Below are 18,628 nucleotides of genomic sequence, written 5' to 3' on the forward strand. Positions count from 1 at the left end.
TCTTATTTTCTCTTTAATGAGAAAGGAACATTTCTTACAGAGTTCCTTTAAGACTCACCTTAGGGGCTCAACCAAGCTGTCCTCTGTTCCAGCAGGTACCACTTTGCAACAGGGGACTGAATGCCCCTTGTTTACCAGGCACCAGAGAAATTTCTGCTTGGATTGGAACGGTACTCCTGTGTCCTCTCTGAAGGCTCAGAGAGAGTGACTCCGAAGCCCAGGATGTAAATAGGAGCAGCTGGGGGTAGGGTCTCCTGAAGTGCCTCAGGCGCGGGGTCCCACCCTGATATAGCAGCTTGTGGGAGTGGAGTTGTTCGAGTGGAAGCTGTAGGGGCGTGGTGCTAAGGATTTGCCTGTCGTTGCCCCGGGGCGGGCATACGTACTCGCTGCCCAATCCCTAGCCTCAGTCTCAGCCTTATGAATAACAATAAAGCCAAGCGCCCTCCCTCTGGCATCCCAGACAGCCCAGGGAGTGTGGGCGGCCTCTACGTGGGTCGGTTGAGGCAGGGATGCCTAGCACCGGTGCTGCGGCTGTCCTCTGTGCTCAGCTGTACTGAACGCTCACAGGTGAGGACAAGCGAGGCTTCTGCAGACTCGGCGAGAGGAAGGGGTGGAGCGGGATTCCAGGGCGGTACGTGGTCGCTCTGTGTTTGGGGCAACCCTGCGGTTGGCTGTGGAGCACCCTGTACCCTCGCCGGAAAGGAGTACCCAGGCGCTGACTGAGCAGGGACAGCTTTGTGAACACTGGGAGAAGCTTGCAGGCCTGGAAGGACTTCCAGCACTACTTGGTCCACCCCAGACTTACAGGTCAGTACCTGGGATCGGCCTTTGTGCAGACAGAGCTTCTAGGCTGGCTGCTTTTGTGTGGGCTTTGCTCCTTGGCTCTCCCCTCTCTTGCATTTCAACCTTGAGGAAAAGAAGTTCCTCAAGACTGTGAATCAGTCCTTACAGAGCTTGGATCGCAATGCCCCTGTGACTCTTAAAACCTAGCAATGAAGGAGAGAGATTGGGGGTTGGGTGCGTTGGCCTCCAGAATGGGTCTTGCTACTTTACAGAAAACAAACATTTCAGTGTTTGATGCTATGATGTCTGCGAGCCTTCTTGCTCTACCTGAGTTCCCCAGAACAGATGAAGGACGCTTCTAGGGAAGGTCACCTCATTAGAAAGAAGGCCTACGGGTCAGGCTGGGAAAAGGCTTCACTGTACTTGATTCTCCAGCATGGCACATGGGCACTGTCCTGAGGTGCTGAGATGTCGCACATGCATCCTGGTCACTGACAGAGTCCAGGCAATGTATATATAATCATGTAGAAGATAAAACTCTGGCTAAACAAGGGGACAGGCAAAATGGGACTCTCGAGAATTTGGAGCTTTCCGAGATGAGACATTCCTTTCTTTACTTAGAAAGAAAATTTGGGTACCAAATTAAAATGCAGATCTCTTGGAGAAGATCGCAAAGAAGGCTGCTTTAAGTGCCTTCAATGTTTTCCCTTTGAAACATAAGGAGAGTTAAGGCAAGTTCAGAAACCACCAACAGAGTTCTGAGAGAACTCTTCACTGAGGACCGGTGCACGTGGTCAGAAATTGCCTGCCTCCCCTTCTTTCTGTGTTTTTCCTTGATCACAAGTCGCCTATTGAGCTCCTGTGTGCATCTCCCTCAGCTAAGCATCTTCTGTGCCGGCAGCTTCAGCACTGAAGCCAGCAAATCATTAGCAGCATCATTCAGAAAGATTCAGAGTCCTGGGAGGGAGGTTCCACAGTGACGGAACACTGCTTCTATTGTGCAGAGGAGAGATTAAAGCTGTCTGATTCACTTGTGTGGATGAAGTTGAATTTGTTACATTGACTGTAATAATGAACCACACACTCTTATGACCAGTCTGAATATTGATTGCAAAACTCCCAAGGCTCACCAAGGCTAAGGTAGCTACAGCAACAGAACCAATTAGGGAAATGTGGATTTGCCTTTGTTTTCATGCAAAGCATCTGACTATATATTGCGGGTGTTTCCTTCTGGAGTTTCACACCATGGTAATTTGTCACTATAGAATATTTTATACTGAGTGTATGTAGAGAATAAAACTGAGGAAGATGGGCTCATCTCTGATAAAAATCATTTGTCAGTTGTAGATGTGCTTCACCCTATTCAGAAGCTCAAATGTCACCTTTCAAGTTGTATATATGTCTTCTCCCTCTCTCTCTTTCTCTCTCTCTCTTCCCCCCCTCTCTCTCCCTTCCTTTCTTTCTCTTGTTCTTTCTGTCTTCCTTCCTTCCTTTATTTATTTATCTATTTTTCTTTTTCTTTTTGAAATTAGGTCTCACTGTGTAGCCCCAGCTGGTTTAGACACAGATGTAAACATGAGGCTGTCCTAGAACTCAGAGAGATCTGCCTGACTCTGGCCCCCTAGTGCTGTGACTAAAGGTGTGGGCTACGATGCTTGGTACATTGCATTGTGTTGTTGTTAATTGAATTTTGTTTATTCTAGCACAGGCAAAGAATCCCTTCAAAGGTTGTCTGGGTTTATTCTCTAAGATGAAAACATATTTTTTCAGTTACGATATGTGTGGTCAGTCTTATTTTTTTATATTGATTTTATTTATTGCCAATGAGAAAACTCTGTGAAACTTTTTTCGGCTTCCCTCGCCAAGTGAACGAGTTTCTTGAATCACAAAAGAGAGGAATAAAGTGTCATATTGGCCATTGATAATAACTGCCTGACATGGAAGCAACTGCTTGCTAAAGGAAACTGCACAGGACAGGATTCCGCACTGACAATCTGAAAATGGAAGTTAGGTGAAGAACAAATATTCCACAGTTGACTGGTTCTCTAGACACTTGCAGTTGTCCTGTCTTTGCACTTTGAGGCACGTGTCCATGGTACTATGTCGATATGTCTTATATTGCACAATGTTTGTTTCTTCAAACTGCTGCCAGACACTTGCAGTTGTCCTGTCTTTGCACTTTGAGGCACGTGTCCATGGTATTATGTCGATATGTCTTATATTGCACAATGTTTGTTTCTTCAAACTGCTGCCAGGTTGCAGTCATTTCTTCTGTCTGTCTTCCACCCTTTGAAGGAAATAGCATGGGTATGATAATGCTGGTGGCCGTGATGCTGACGGCTTAGCAGGAGTCTCCTTATCTCTATGTCTCCATTTAATAACATTGTTGTAGTAATTTGCCCAAGGTTCTGCTAGAAATTGAATATTCTTTTTTTTCTTTTTTTCTTTCTTGTTTTTTGTTTGTTCGTTTTGTTTGTTTTTGTTTTTTGAGACAGGGTTTCTCTGTCTTGAAACAGTCCTACCTGTCCTGCAACTAGCTCCTCTAGGCCAGGCTGGCCTCAAACTCACAGGTATTCACCTGCCTCTGCCTCCCGAGTGCTGGGACTAAAGGCATGCACCACCACCACTCGGGTTGAATATTATTTTCTAATCGTCAAGGCCAGCTCCTCTTACCATTCCTCCTCAGTCGTTCACAATATTTCTGTAAACATCCGTCAGTTGTCACAGCTTACCTATGTCTTCCATACTCTTAGGACAGTGTTCATGGTCCTTTTATAATAGATATGAAATTTAATTTTTCCTTTGAGTTTGGTTATAATAAAAATGATTGACATGCTGGGTTCCCTGTCATGTCTTTGCTTTGGTAACACAGTGAAGCAATAACGCTCTTCATCTCAGCTGGAAAACACAGAGAAGTAAAAGTGTACAAAACCTGATGATGAAGTCTAAGGCTACAGTATTTTGTTTGTTTGACACTTTTCAATGTCACTGAAGCTTGACTCTGCCCAGGCTTGACAAAGAAGCCTGTGTCTATTTAAGATTGTGAAAGATAATGCTTGGCAGAACAGCTTATCTGCCCACCCACCGGTGGCAGAAATGCAGCAGATTGCTCAGAGGACAGCCAAGCCATTAGGCAAGCTTGATAGGGAGTGACAGACAAGGTGATACTGATTAGCTCTCTAAGAAATGCTCTCTAAGCTAGGTGGAGCTAGCATCTACTACTTGGTAGGAATTTGGTCAGTTTGTTGAGGTTTGTCAGAATTAACAGCTATTGAGAGACGCAGCAAGACAGCACCCAGAGATGCAAGATGAACAGTATGAGAGGCATTCCTTCCTTTTCTTCCGTATGTATTCTGATGACTGAGATAACTTAATGCAAGACACAGATGCTCATCAGCAGTGAAATATTCTTTCTTTTCTCTTTTCTCAGTGGAGTAGCCTAAGGACATTTGTGACTTTTCAGACAATATTTGTTCAGCATTTCCTCTCTTCTGGGCACTTAGCCACACAGAGTGTAGAGTGTAGAGGGAAGAAAGAAAAGGCCAGAGACCACAAAATATGGTTTATGTGGGGTTAATAATGTTATTATCACCGTACTGTGGTCACTTTTTTGTTCATATATTCTAATGTCATCTATTCCCGTTGTCTGATGTTAACTCCTATGAGAGGAATTGGATGTGTAATGGGCCTGGAAGATGAAGGGATTTGAAGTCATCTACAAATTCCTCTGGGTAGCAGAAGACTACTTGCTGCTGCCATTTGTACAGCCATTATTTCACTCTCTCCTAAAGTTCAGATGTGGAGAAAAGGAGCATATGGCTTCAGTACACAGACACACAAAAGACTTGTGGCTCACCCCCACTTTCTCTGCTGTAATTGGATTCAGAAAGCAGGTGCCCAGCACTTAATCACAGAAACACCATCCTTTAGGGCAGAGGCAGATTTCCCTGCACACAGACCTTTAGAATTCTAGATGTAGATGGAAAAAAGACCCTGAAGGAGAATTCTGTCTGGAAAGGTGGCTGAGGCTACTGTTAAACCTTTGCATTTTAATCCTTTCCACTCAACCTAATTTGTCCATAAAATTTTTTTCTCAGTCAACAAGACCACAAATAATAAAAAAGTACAATACTCGCTCGCATGTGTGGGTACCTCCACTCCCTGAAGGAGACATACTGAGACTGCAGAAACATTCTTAGTTTTCCTTCATGGTAACAGTACATGAATGTATACTCACAGAAGAAGAGGATTCTCAAAGTGTGTTCTGTTAATGCCCTGTTTTATCCAAGGGGGAACTGAAGCTATTTGTTCAGCTTTTAACAAGAAAAATAGATTCAGAAATATTTTCCTGATGCTAGTCCATGCCCCTCTAAACTCTGTTACAGTCCTTGATGTTTCCTGCTGCTCTGATTTTATCCAGAGACATAGCATCGTCTAGACTGAGCTCTTAGGCTGTGTTTTGAACTCAGGACATTATGCATGCTAAGTAGGCATTCTGTCACTGAGCTGCAGGTCCAGACTCCAGGGTACTTCCTCCCTCCTCTAGTATATTTAGTAAGATTTTGTCAAATGGAAGGAAAATGGGTAGCTTCCTGAGGGGATCTGAAATAAACCAGAAACTTCTATAGTTATTATCAATTATTTGGTCTCTTACAATTTCAATAGAATTTTCTAGTTCAGTTTGTCTACACAGAACCCCAAAAGTATGGACTCATTGTCCATGGATACTTTATATTCACAGTTCTCATTTGTCCTTGTTTCAGGAAAGAAAAGTGAGAAATCAGGACAAACACTCTGTAGGCACATGTCACCTGGACTAAGATATTTTCTGGCACATCTGAAATAGAATGATATCTCAAATGTTGGCATGCATTGGGATGTGTTATTTCTTCTTCTTTTTAAAATCAAATATCTTCTCCATATTCTCTCTTTTTAAAATGATGCTAGATAGAGATAAGTTAATATTTAGTTAAGGTTATTTCATTTTATGCTGTCTAAATGATATTTTTTCACTTCCTTATGATCTTGGTGGTGTGGTGGCGTGGGAGGTTGGACAGGATTGTTTCTGCTAGTCTCTCTGGCTTCAGCTTCCCTTGGCTACTAACTATATGATCTTGGATGACACGGTCCTCTTCTGTGATGTGGCATTCCCCTCTGTATGCTATGAATATATTTTATTACCATTGATTAATAATGAAGCTGCTTTGACCTATGGCAGGGCAGAATATAGGTAGGCAGGAAAATTAAACTGAATGTCAGGAGAAAGAAGGCAGAATCAGAGATACCATATGGCTGCTGAAGGAAAAAGACACCAGAAACTTACTGGTAAGACCCAGCCTCATGGCACTGCACAGATTAATAGAAATGGATTAATTTAAGATGTAAGAGCTAGTTAGAAATATGCCCGAGCCACTAGCCAAACAGTGTTGTAATTAGTAGTTTTTGTGTGATAATTTGCATTCACACAGACCTGTGACAGCTCATGAGTGGGTTCTCTTCCTGTATTTCCCAGAAGCTCTGTGGAATCATGATTCATTGTAGCACACTCCTTTAGAAATGCTGGTGTTCAAGGAAGGCAAATGTCTATTTCATTATCCATTTCTAAACATGGGGAATTTGGATGCTGCTCATCTGAGTTCTTCTGACTCAAGCCATTTCAGGAAAGCTTGAGAAGGGCTAGAATTCAGCTCACCCATGGTTCCCTGAATGATACTGGTGTTGTTATGCAGCCTCAGGTCCAATCTGTAGATTCCTTTCTACATGTTTTTTTTTTTTAAATCTAGTTTTCTTTTCTTTTTCAGACATCTAGATGCCTCAAGAAGCTAGCTTTTCCTTTTTCTGTTTTAAAACAACCTTTAAGACTAAATGGCAGCCCAGGCAAGGTGGTGCTTGTGTTTAGACCCAGCACTTGAGAGGCAGAGGCATGTAGTAATATTTTATTTTTATTTTAATAAATAAACCTTACCTGAAGATCAGAGAGTAAAACAGTCCCACTTATTAGCCTTACAGACTAGGCAGTGGTGACACATACCTTTAATACCACACTAGTTTGCCAAAGAAACCGGGTGGTAATGGTAAGCGCCTTTAATCCCAGCCCTAGAGAGGAATATAAGATGGAGGAGACAGCTCTCAGGCTCAGTCTCATTCTCAGATGCCTGGAGGCAGGATCACCATTTCAGACTGAGGTAGAGGTAAGAGCCAGTGGCTGGCTGTTTTGCTTTTCTGACCTTCAGGATGAACCCCAGTATCTGTCTCTGTTTTTTTTTTTTATCATACTATATAGGCAGGTAGATTTCTATGAGTTCAAGGCCATCCTGGTCTACAAAGTATGTTCTTCAACAGCCAGAATTAAGCAGAGAAACCCTGTCTCAAAAAACAAAACAAAACCATAAAGACATAAGTGGGATAACATGTGAAAGTTTGATATGCTCCAGAGAAGAATGTCTCATGAAAAGGGGTTTTCTGTATTTCTTAACTTCAAATTATGTAAATTATGTAGGCAGTTTAGTTGAATACACTCGAACGAAAAAAAAAATGTAGCCATCATAAGGATGGGTGTTTGATTTTTATATTTTAATTTTGAGATTGAGTCTTCTAGAAAACTTAATGGAACCTTAGATAATTTTTTTGTATTGTGTTGGGAATTAAGGTTTGGTAAATTTTCAATAATGTGAAATCAAAAAGCTATACACAGGACAATGGATAGAAAGGTTTTTAGACCTTTAAATTGTGAAGTGATGAACTGTTTTAATTTATAATTACAGTTTTATATATAATGAGATTGTGAGTAGTTTGAAGAACATAACAAACCTAATTCCTCTAAATTATAGCAAACCAGCAATAAGTGCAAACTTAACTTTTTAAAAATAAAAAATGTTCACATTGGCTAAGTAGCTTTCCTGGTTCTGAGATTTTGGAACATAAAGATATTGTGTATATGTTTTTTCTTGTCATTGCAAAGAATTTGGACATTTTTAAAGATATGTTTTGGCTAAAAAGTCATTCACATGCGTTTTTAAACTCATGAAAATAACTGATTTTCAGTATGTTTTTATATTTATCAAGTTTTAAAACATACTTTCTATTGTGACCACTGTAGAAAGAGACCCTAACTGGGAAGGAGGGGGGATGGTATGTAACTTCATTACAGTTTAAGAGCGAAATAAAACCCTCAAATTCCTCTCTTCCATTTCTGTACTCGTGAAATCCAAGCTAAGGGCAATAGCAGATGTGGTATCTGGTTAGGTCCTGGTTCATAGAAACTAAGTGTTTATGTACCCTCACATGATAGGCAAGAGGGTAAAGGAATGTCTAAGGGATCTTTCACAGGGAACCTGGTCTTACTCATTAGTGCTCTACCTTCATGACAGAATTTTCTAAAAGCCTCATCTCCCAAAACCATTCTTACTAGGCCTCGTGTGAATTTTAGGGCCACAAACATACACACCGCAGAAACACAGGAGTTCTTTAAGTGTATTTGTAACATTTACTTTCTATCTCCTAGACATGGTGCTATTTCTGCAGTCATTTTGTGTACAATTTTCTAAGGAGCGTTAAGTTAAATTGTCTGCAGAATTCACAGGGGAAAAGTGAACTGGGTTATCCATGTCTCAAGAGGACAAAGAAGTAGAACAGCCACCTCCTATCTCTTTTTTTTCTGGGAGGAAGTCAAGGAGATATTGTACTTCCTACTTAAGTTAAAGGAACTTACTTACAAAATATATCCACATAACAGTGTACTGTGCTTTACTTTTCTACAGGATTCGATTGCTGGAACTGACAACTCCTTCCACCTGTATTTCTCTTCCACTATGAGCAGACCGACACTGTTGCCCAGCTCTGTGCCTTTCTGTAGCGTTCTCTTCCTTACCTTAGCCACACAATGTCTAGCTTTCCCAAAAGTGGAAAAGAGGGAGATGGCACATGCTTATGCCCAGACAGAGCAGTCCTGGAAGATGGACACAGGTGATGGAGAAAACATCTCCTCTGCTCCAGAGCACATGTCCCAGCAGACATCCTCTGAAGCTCCTATGGTACTGTCTGCGGGACCATCTGTGATGCCATTAAATAAAGTCTTCTCGGTCAACAAAGAACACCACCTCCCTGGAGCTGGACTTCTGAATCCTAACATCCCTGATCTTCAGTCTTCCACTGAGCCAGCGGTCTCAGCCAGTGAACAAAGGCATGGTCCCAGTCAGCTTGAAGGAATGTCTTCTGAACAGAGACTTCCCAAGGCCTTGTCAATCATTGCTGTCTCTTCACCTACTTCTCTTAATCCTCACCAGGAGGGGCCCCAGAGCAACTCTAGCACCCAGCCCATTGTAGAAGGGATCACAGTTGTAACACGTGACTTCCTGAAGTATGTGGATAATCAGTTGTTTGCACCTGAAAGTCAGGAAGCAGTTAGCTTGGGACATACACCTTCATCTTATATAAATACCAAAGAAATGCTAGCTGCCAGTCCAAGAACAGAGAAAGCTGACACAGATGCAGCCAAGAGGACGACTGCCTTTCCTGGGGTCGATTCCACAGCAGACCCAGAGCATGATGGGGAGAGGCCCTCGGAGGAATCAGATGACAATGTGCAGACCACTGCCACCACGTACTTGGAGACAACCCCTAAGGATGCTCTGAATATTGATCCAACAGCTGAGAGTCTTCTGGGGGACCTCAAGGTCACAGTGAGTGTCAGCACAGCTGTTCCGGTTTCTTCTGTCCCAAGTGATGAATGGGATGACACCAAATTTGAGAGTGTAAGTCAGGCTAGGACCACAGATTCAGACCATGCAGAGACTCGGGTGAGAACAGAGCCACCACATGGAGCACAAGAGAGCTTTGAAGGGACTGAGGGGAGCCCCACTTCCACAGAGGTTAACAAGGTGGCACCCTTGGGGACAGCTCTGGTAATTGCACTGGAGAAAGAGAGATCACCAGTCTTTGCCCATCAGATTCCCTTTAGTCCTACGAGTCTGACAGAAGACCCTGAGGTTTCCACTGTGAAACTGTTACCAAGTGCTGGAGACTTCACAGCCTCCACCCTAGAGGACAGGACCATGCTTTTCTCAAAGACTGAAGTTTCTACCTCTCAACATAAGTCTCAGACACATCAGGGAGTAAAAGATACGTTAAAAGGTAAGAGGTAAAAAGTAAAGAATGAAAACAACAATGAAAATACCCCAAATGTTGTTTAACTCGAAAACTTTCAATTTGGATTTATTTTTTATTTAATTTATTTATTTTAATGTATTTGAGATAAGATCTTTACTTCATTATACAGTTTTTGAGATATGCTCTTGACTTCACTATTTTCCTACCTTTGCCCCTAACTCATAGGACTGGAGATGTGTGTCATCATGCCTGCCTGGTTTTGTTTGTTTGTTTACTTTGGTTTTAGCCTTAAACTCACCATGTAGTCCAGTTGACCTCAAGCATATGACTGTCGCTACCTCCTGAGGAGTGAGAGTTTAGAAGTGGGCTGCTGTCTTAGGCTTTGGGTACATTTTTTCATGGTGACTTAGAAACAGTTACTCTAGTTTTAACCAAATACAGAATACTCAAATAAATCATATATATTCTATTAAAAAATCATATCCCACATGTGTTAAGGTCTTCACCTAAGTACTGTTTCCTGTACACCCCACCCCTCAATGGGATACTTGGAGATGTTTTGAGTTGTTTTGGCTGAGGATCTTTTGGTTGGGGGCCAGGGATACTTTAGAACATTCTATATCTGCAGGACAGTGTTCAGAAACAAGGTCTTAGCCAATCTATCAACAGCATTGAAACCAATGTATATTTCAAATAGTTGAATATTTTTCAATTTTTTTGTCATGACAATATAAGTACATATATAAGTACAAAGGAAGCAGGTATATATTTTAGTTTCACAACAATATATGGTACCTATTTATACCTAAGTATATGCACATCTCTGGTATTTCTCACCAAAAATAATTACACAAAATTTATCTTGTAGTTTTAATCACTTGGTTCTCTAACCTTATTTAACCCAAAATAAATAGTTTAGAAATAATATGTAAAGAAAATATAAATCATCTACTGGCCTCATTCTGAACTTTCTACTTTTTCTTGGCCTCCATATTTTTGACTATAAGAAGGTGAAACCCTAGTATTAGTTGTTGATGGATTACATTTTTATTCTGTGGTTGGTCACATAATATCACCCGAAAGGGAAGACTTTGTATAAAATTAATGAATTCATTGTAAATTGGTTTAGAATATGCAAATCTTATGACCTAAATCAAGTAACCTATTAATAAAAAGGAAAGAACAGATTTGTAGTATGACTTATAAAGTTCTGTTGAAATGTAATTAAAATAGGAAAGTAATCATTTTATAAATAGTAAAAGTAGGACTGAATAGTTTGCATGCCTGTTTTGAGTTTTACGTTTTTCTGTTTGTTTTGAGACAGTATCTCAAGTTGCTCAGAGTCACATTTGATATATAACCAAAAGTGGCCTTTAGTGCCTGATTCTCTTACCTCTCCTTCTGGACTGCTCTGATTACAGTTGTGTCTTACCCTGCCCAATTTCTAGAAACGTAAGTGCTACAGACAATTGAAGCTATTGTTTCATCCTATTTAACATCTTCATGCTTGCACAAGCTCAACTTCATGTCTTTTTCAAATCACATTATACTGTGAGTGGTGGCATATGCCTTTATCTCAGCTGTTGAGATTCACGGTATGGGACCTCTGTGGTTTTGAGGCCACATAAGGTTATGTAGTAGGAAACTGTCACCTCATGAAAAATTTGAATGGAAGTTATAAAATATCTTCTGGAAGCATCTATGAAAATGCACACTTACAGATATATCAGTCTTCTCAAAATGAGTTAGAAATTGGGTTTTTTTGTTTGTTTGTTTTTACATTTCCTTTTTTTTCTCTGCCTCAGATTACCCCACAACTCCCCTAAGCAACTGCAGTAACATTTGCTTACTGGCCTTACATTCCCAAGTTGTATTTGTTGTTCTGGGCTCTGAAAGAGCTATCTACCCTTTTTCATTATATTGGCCCCCGTAGAGACTTTAATGTATAGTAATTTGGTTTGTTAAGGCCTGTTTCTTTCCTTTGCAGACGTCACACAGGAGATGACAATGGCCACACAAGAACCAAACCCCACATTACCCTTGGTGACACAAGAGCACATTGAGGTCCCCAGAGGCAGTGGTGAGCCTGAAGACGGTATGCCATTCTCCTCTCCTGTGTCTGCTGATGTGGGTGCCACCGAGCTCTCCAGAAGATGGGAGTCTCTGGCCACTCCAGCCTCCACAGCTGTTGTCCCTTTGTCTCTCGAAGTTACCTCTTCCATGGAAGGTCAGTACGCGAGTGTGGTTTCAGCATTTGGAGCAGGAGTGTGGACCTTTACTGTGAATTACCGGGATGAATGAGGCACCTGGCCCTTTCACCAGCATGCTTGTGTTTCTACCTGGGAAGATGGTCAACTCTCTTTGCTTGTAGAAATGTGTTGTAGCCTCAAAGGATGAGGGGACTCTTCTGGTCCCCAAGTCTTAGCCTCCTGAGGACTGCCTCCTAAAAGCCAGGGTTGGGAATTTAAAAATTGTAAGGACCTGGGTTTGGAGCCACCTTTGGCCCTCTTTAAGACTGTGACATCGGATAAGCTGCTGAACTTTTTTAGGCCTCTGTTCATTTCCAGAACTGTCTACTTATGTTATTGTAAGGAAGTAATCTATGAAAAGGGTTTTCTATATAATAGACCCTTGGGTGTCCTACTCTCTTAAGGGCGATGAAGTTTTAACAGCTGGCTGGTTACCAGAATCTCTTGAGAGAGAGAGAGAGAGTATACATATATAGAGAATAATAAAACATATACATATATATATATATATATATATATGTATTCATTTCTCTATTTATCATTGTCCAAGCAAAGATGAGATACTCATTGAGATATTTTTAAAAATAATAAATGTTTTCTAATCCTGCCTCCTAATCGTCCTTCCAAAACAAAGCACACAAAACTCAACTCTAGAGTCTGACAATAACCTTCATGAAATCTGATGACCTGTACCCTAACTGTCTCTCGTCTGACTGGTAACCAGCATTATCAATTTTGTTTTCCTAATCTTCTTCACGCCACACTACCTCTACCTCCAGGTTTTGTGTATCTATAGTTTACAAGTACACATTTTCATCTTTTTTTCTTTTTAAATTTTTAAGAAAAATACTGTACTACAGGCAATATTTTTGCAAGTTAGCATTTTCCCTTACAGTCCTGATTGTCAGACATCCTGTAGTTTCTTTGTTCTGACCATCGTGTCATTATGGAAGCACATCTCATTATTTATGCAGTATTCTTCCGTGCTCCCGCAGTCTGCATCTGGACCATCTCCAGGTACAGCTGTTGTAACTATAGCTATGGTGAACACTCTTTCGCATGATCTGCATTAAACAGTGAAGGACTGTTTCATAGGTAGAGGGGTTGCTGACCATAGGATGTATGAGTATGTGACATTAGGGACCTATGTGCCCTTTTCATAGTGGTTGTTCCACCAATTTATATTCCCGCAAGAAATATAAAGGGGCCTTGTGGCTGTATATCATGGGAATATATATATATATATATATATATATATATATATATATATATATATATATAGTGTGTGTGTGTGTGTATTATGTATGCATTATGTATGTTTTCCTCTGACTCACGGGCAAAGAGATTCTGATTCAGAAAGTTGGGAATTTGTAAATTCTGTCTAGGGAAATTCTGACGGTTCAAACTATAATTGTTGTAGTTTTTTTAGGTATGGGGCACTTAGAGCTTCATTTGGATGCTTTGAAAGAGTCTACTTTAGTCATAGATCTTCCCCCTGATTTTGTGAAGCATGTTTGCTCTTTCCAAAGAAATCCCTGCCATTTAACTTGGTGCATTCTTTTTGTTAAATTTCTGTCTTTGGTACCCATCCAAAATTCAGCACCATCCATTATACTATTGATAAAATAAGTGAGAGAATAAATTTCAAAAGCAATATTATGATTTGAGGCAGTGTCTCTTCCCAGATGATGAAGTATTTTCTGTGTGTCGCTGAGTTAGGTGAGAAGAGGAGCTGAACCAAGTGCTGAATTCACTGTGTCTAAGACACTGCTTCCTCGCCTTCCAAAGCTCACGTTAGCATTTTCTATAATGATTGTCTTGTGGATCAAGTCTTGTCTCTTGTGTTTGGCAGACCTAATGGACACAATCACTGGGCCAAACAAGGAATTCATACCAGTTTTGGGCTCTCCAGAGGCACCACCCCCTGCAATAACTGTGGAAACTCCCATAATTTCTCCAGCACTCCCATCTGAGGGAAGAACTATTTCACCCATCAACCACCCAAATACAGCTGCTTCATATGGATTGGAACAACTCGAATCTGAAGGTACCCTTGTCTCTGACCACATATTTGAGAAGCAAATAAGTAGATGTAAATTTAAGTCACTGGGTAAACTGTCCTACTACCAAAGAGTTTCTTAACAAAACCCTCTGCGTAGGGTCCATCCCTGTGATTCCAATTAAATTTACATGGGCAAGATATGGCACTAACATTTAAAATGAGTGTATGAGTTGGTTACATTATGAAGACTGGATGAGAACAGTAAGTTTAAATGGAGGAGCTGTGTTTTCTCCATCTGATTGTTTTGATGAATGTTTAAATCTGTGTTTTCATAATATCACCCTATCAGTACGGGGAGGATATTAATATATCACTTAGTAACATCTTTGAGTTACTGTCTAGAGAAAACAGTTTCTTTATTATTTAATACTGAGTAATTCATGCCAAATTGTGTAGTTTAAGGCATTGACTTTGGCCATGAAAAATGTAATGGAGGAGTAGCTGAATGAACATCAACAAACAACAAGAATGGAGATAGGGCCCACAGTCACATGACTCCTTGAGTGAGCACCCTGAAAGGTGAGGAATAGCAGGTTGGAGGTGCAACTTTTTAGAAGGCTCATGTCAGGACTGCTGACTCAGAACTCTGGGAAGCTCTTTTTTTTTTTAATTACATCTATTATATATATACTGTGTTCTATATTTAGGACTGCATGTAGGGCTGTACATCAGAAGAAGGCACTATAGATGGTTGTGAGCCAACATATGGGTGCTGGGATTGAACTCAAGACCTCTGGAAGAGCAGCCAGGGCTCTTAAGCTCTGAGCCATATCTCCAGCCCTCAGGGATGCTCTTATTAGGCAGTCAGCCATGTCCTAGGTAAGCAAAAACAAAAGTACTAGGGTTTTATTTTATGTTTTCTCAGCTGCCAAGAAGAGGTTCAGTTGGGTGGATAGGAGATCCTCCCTCCCACAAAGATTCATTTTATCATATTTTCTTAAATCATGAAGGTATGTGTGTGTCTGGATGAGTGTATCCCATGTATGTATTGGGGCCCTTAGAGGCCAGAGACATCAGATCCTCTGGAATTAGAGCCACAAGAAGTTGACATGGGTGCTGGAAATTGACCTTAGATCCTCTGCAGAATACACCCCTTAACCACTGAGCCATCTCTCTAGGCCAAGTCTTACAGCCTTCCAGGGTGACACTTGTAATCTACTCAATTAGATACATAACATTTTAAGAGTGGCTTGGAGAATTTCACAGAGGAATGCTGGTTTAAGAAGCAAGCAAGCCAACGTGGTCCCAGAGGCTAACGTTCTCTCACATCACATGAAGACAGATACCATATGGCTTTGGGCTCAATGCCGCTTATTTTCAGTTCCCTTGAATGCCGTCTATAAAAATCAGATTTCCTTAAATTAACCTGAGAGGTAGCTGGCAGCACTGCTTGGCACGGCTCATTAAATTAAAGAAAAAAAAAGCATATTTGTGAATAGCCTATACTTGTAAAACTGGAGTAAGTTTCTGAATTTAGCAGATGACAGCAGCTGTATTGAAATGTGTGAGAATTTTTCTGATGGGCCTAAAGATATCCTGGGTTTGAGGTCTTTTCTCCTACACAGTTCAGTTTCAGCTTCTTTTTTGAGAATATGTTTTGTCAGGTTTTGGACTGAATTATGATTCTTGTCGTGGTTTCTGAAAGACATTTTTGATAAAAATGCATCCCTGGGATGAAGCCTACTTGATCATAATGGATAATTTTTCTAATGTGTTCTTGGATTCAGTTTGCCAGTATTTTGTTGAGGATTTTTGCGTCGATGTTCATGAGTGAGATTGACCTATAATTCTCTTTCTTGGTTGAGTCTTTTTGCGGTTTTTGTATCAGAGTAACTGTAGCTTCATAAGAGGAAATTAGTAATGCCTCTTCTGTTTCTATATTGTGAAATACATTAAGGAGTATAGGTATTAGGTCTTCTTGGAAGTTCTGGTAGAATTCCGCATTGAAACCATCTGGTCCTGGGCTTTTTTTGGTAGGGAGGTTTTTTATAACCGCTTCTAATTCTTAGTGACTAACAGGTCTATTTAGATTGTTCACCTGGTCCTTGTTTAACTTTGGTATGTGGTATTTATCTAAAAAAGTGTCCGTTTCCTTTACATTTTCCAGTTTTGTGGCCTATAGGCTTTTGTAGTAAGATCTAATGATTCTCTGAATTTCCTCTGTGTCTTTGGTTATGTCCCCCTTTTCATTTCTGATCTTATTAATTTGCAAATTCTCTCTCTGCCGTTTGATTAGTTTGGATAGGGGTTTGTCAATCTTGTTGATTTTCTCCAGGAACCAACTTTTTGTTTCATTGATTCTTTGGATTGTTTTCTGTGTTTCTATTTTGTTGATTTCCGCCCTCAGTTTGATTATTTCCAGTCTTCTACTCCTCCTAGGTGAGTCTGCTTCTTTTTTTTCTAGAGCTTTCAGGTGGGCTGTTAAGTCTCCAATGTGAGCTTTCTCTGTTTTCTTTAAGTGGGCACTTAGTGCTATGAACTTTCCTCTTGGCACTGCTTTCATAGTGTCCCATAAGTTTGAGTATGTTGTTTCTTTATTTTCATTGAATTCCAGGAAGATTTTAATTTCTTTCTTTATTTCTTCCTTAATCCAGGTATGGTTCAGTAGTTGACTGTTCAGTTTCCATGAATTTGTAGGCTTTCTGGGGGTAGCATTGTTGTTGAATTCTAACTTTAATCCATGGTGATCTGATAAGACACAGGTGGTTACTAATATTTTTTTGTAACTGTGGATGTTTGCTTTGTTACCGAGTATGTGGTTGATTTTCGAGAAGGTTCCATGAGCTGCAGAGAAGAAGGTATATTCTTTCCTATTTGGGTGGAATGTTCTATAGATGTCTGTTAAGTCCATTTGCTTCATTACCTCCATTAATTCTCTTATTTCTCTGTTAGGTTTCTGTCTGATTGACCTGTCCATTGGTGAGAGAGGAGTGTTGAAGTCTCCTCCTATTAGTGTGTGCGGTTTGATGTCTGCCTTGAGTTTTAGCAATGTTTCTTTTATGTACGTGGGTGCTTTTATATTTGGGACATAGATGTTCAGGATTGAGACTTCATCCTGATGAACTGTTCCTGTTATGAGTATAAAATGCCCCTCTCCATCTCTTCTGATTGATTTAACTTTGAAGTCAACTTTGTTAGAAATTAGTATGGCCACACTGCTTGTTTCTTAGGTCCATTTGCTTGATAAGCCTTTTCCCAGCCCTTTACTCTGAGTAGGTGCCTGTCTTTGTGGTTGAGGTGTGTTTCTTGTAAACAGCAGAATGTTGGATCCTGTTTTCTTATCCAATCTCTTAGCCTGTGCCTTTTTATAGGTGAGTTGAGTCCATTGACATTAAGTGATATTAATGACCAGTGGTTGTTAACTCCGGTCAATTTTTTAGTTGTAGAGTTTGTGTGTTTCCCTTCTTTGAGTTGTGTTGGTGAAGGGTCTCTAGATGTCTGAGTTATTGTGGTCATTGTTGGACTCCTTGGTTAGTGATTTTCCTTCTATTGCTTTCTGTAAGTCTGGATTTGTGGCTGCGTATTGCTTAAATTTGTTTTTATCCTGGAAAATTTTATTTTCTCCATTTATAGTGAATGAAAGCTTGGCTGGATATAGTAGTCTGGGCTTGCATCCATGGTCTCTCAGTTTCTGCAGTATATCTATCCAGGACCTTCTGGCTTTCATGGTTTCCATTGAGAAGTCAGGTGTAAGTCTGAAGGTTTACCTTTATAAGTGACTTGGCCTTTTTCCTCTGCAGCTCTTAAAATTCTTTCCTTATTCTGTATGCTTTGTGTTTTGATAATTATATGGCGAGGGGATGTTTTTTTTTGATCCAGCCTATTCGGTGTTCTGTATGCTTCTTGAACCTTTATAGGTATATATTTCTTTAGGTTGGGAAAGTTTTCTTCTATAATTTTATTAAATATATTTTCTGGACCATTGAGCTGCACTTCTTCTCCTTCTTCTACTCCTATTATTCTTAGGTTTGGTCTTTTTATTGTGTCCCAGATTTCTTAAATGTTTTGTGATGAGAGTTTGTTGGACTTGCTGTTTTCTTTGATCAGTGTGTTTATTTTCTCTATGGTATTCAGAATCTGAGATTCTTTCTTCTAACTCTTGTATTCTGTTGGTTATGCTTGTTTCTGTAGACTCTGTTTGTTTACTTAAATTTTCCATGTCCATCCGGCCCTCTGTTTGTGTTTTCTTCTTTGCCTCCATTTCAGTTTTCAGGTCTTGAACTGTTTCCATTATCTGTTTGATTGTTTTTCCTTGGTTTTCTAGGGTATCATTCACTGATTTATTCAATTCTTCAAACTTTCTGTTATATTTCTCATCCATTTCTATAAGGGCGTTTTTTACATGCTGTTTAAGGGTGTCAATCACTTTCATGAAGTCAATCTTTTCGACTTCTTCTTGATTAAGGTTTTCATGTCCTCCCATTGT

At 40.3% G+C, this 18,628-nt stretch overlaps 1 protein-coding gene across 3 annotated transcripts in view; it reads left to right on the plus strand.

Moving 5' to 3' along the window:
- The first annotated feature begins 458 nt into the window (after positions 1–458).
- The window catches only part of Armh4 (armadillo like helical domain containing 4), an 89,835-nt gene continuing 71,665 nt past the window's right edge, over positions 459–18,628 (plus strand). For 2 of the 3 annotated variants that reach the window (XM_075949527.1, XM_075949526.1), the window contains exons 1-4: positions 459–807; positions 8,544–9,915; positions 11,879–12,118; positions 13,993–14,187. In XM_075949527.1, the coding sequence (XP_075805642.1) occupies positions 8,595–9,915; positions 11,879–12,118; positions 13,993–14,187 (1,756 nt within the window). In that variant the 5' untranslated portion in view covers positions 459–807; positions 8,544–8,594. The remainder of the gene's footprint in view (positions 808–8,543; positions 9,916–11,878; positions 12,119–13,992; positions 14,188–18,628) is intronic. The other variant, XM_075949525.1, reaches the window with a different exon arrangement.

The sequence above is a fragment of the Microtus pennsylvanicus genome, chromosome 15 (assembly GCF_037038515.1).
Source record: "Microtus pennsylvanicus isolate mMicPen1 chromosome 15, mMicPen1.hap1, whole genome shotgun sequence".
Taxonomy (NCBI): Eukaryota; Metazoa; Chordata; class Mammalia; order Rodentia; family Cricetidae; genus Microtus; species Microtus pennsylvanicus.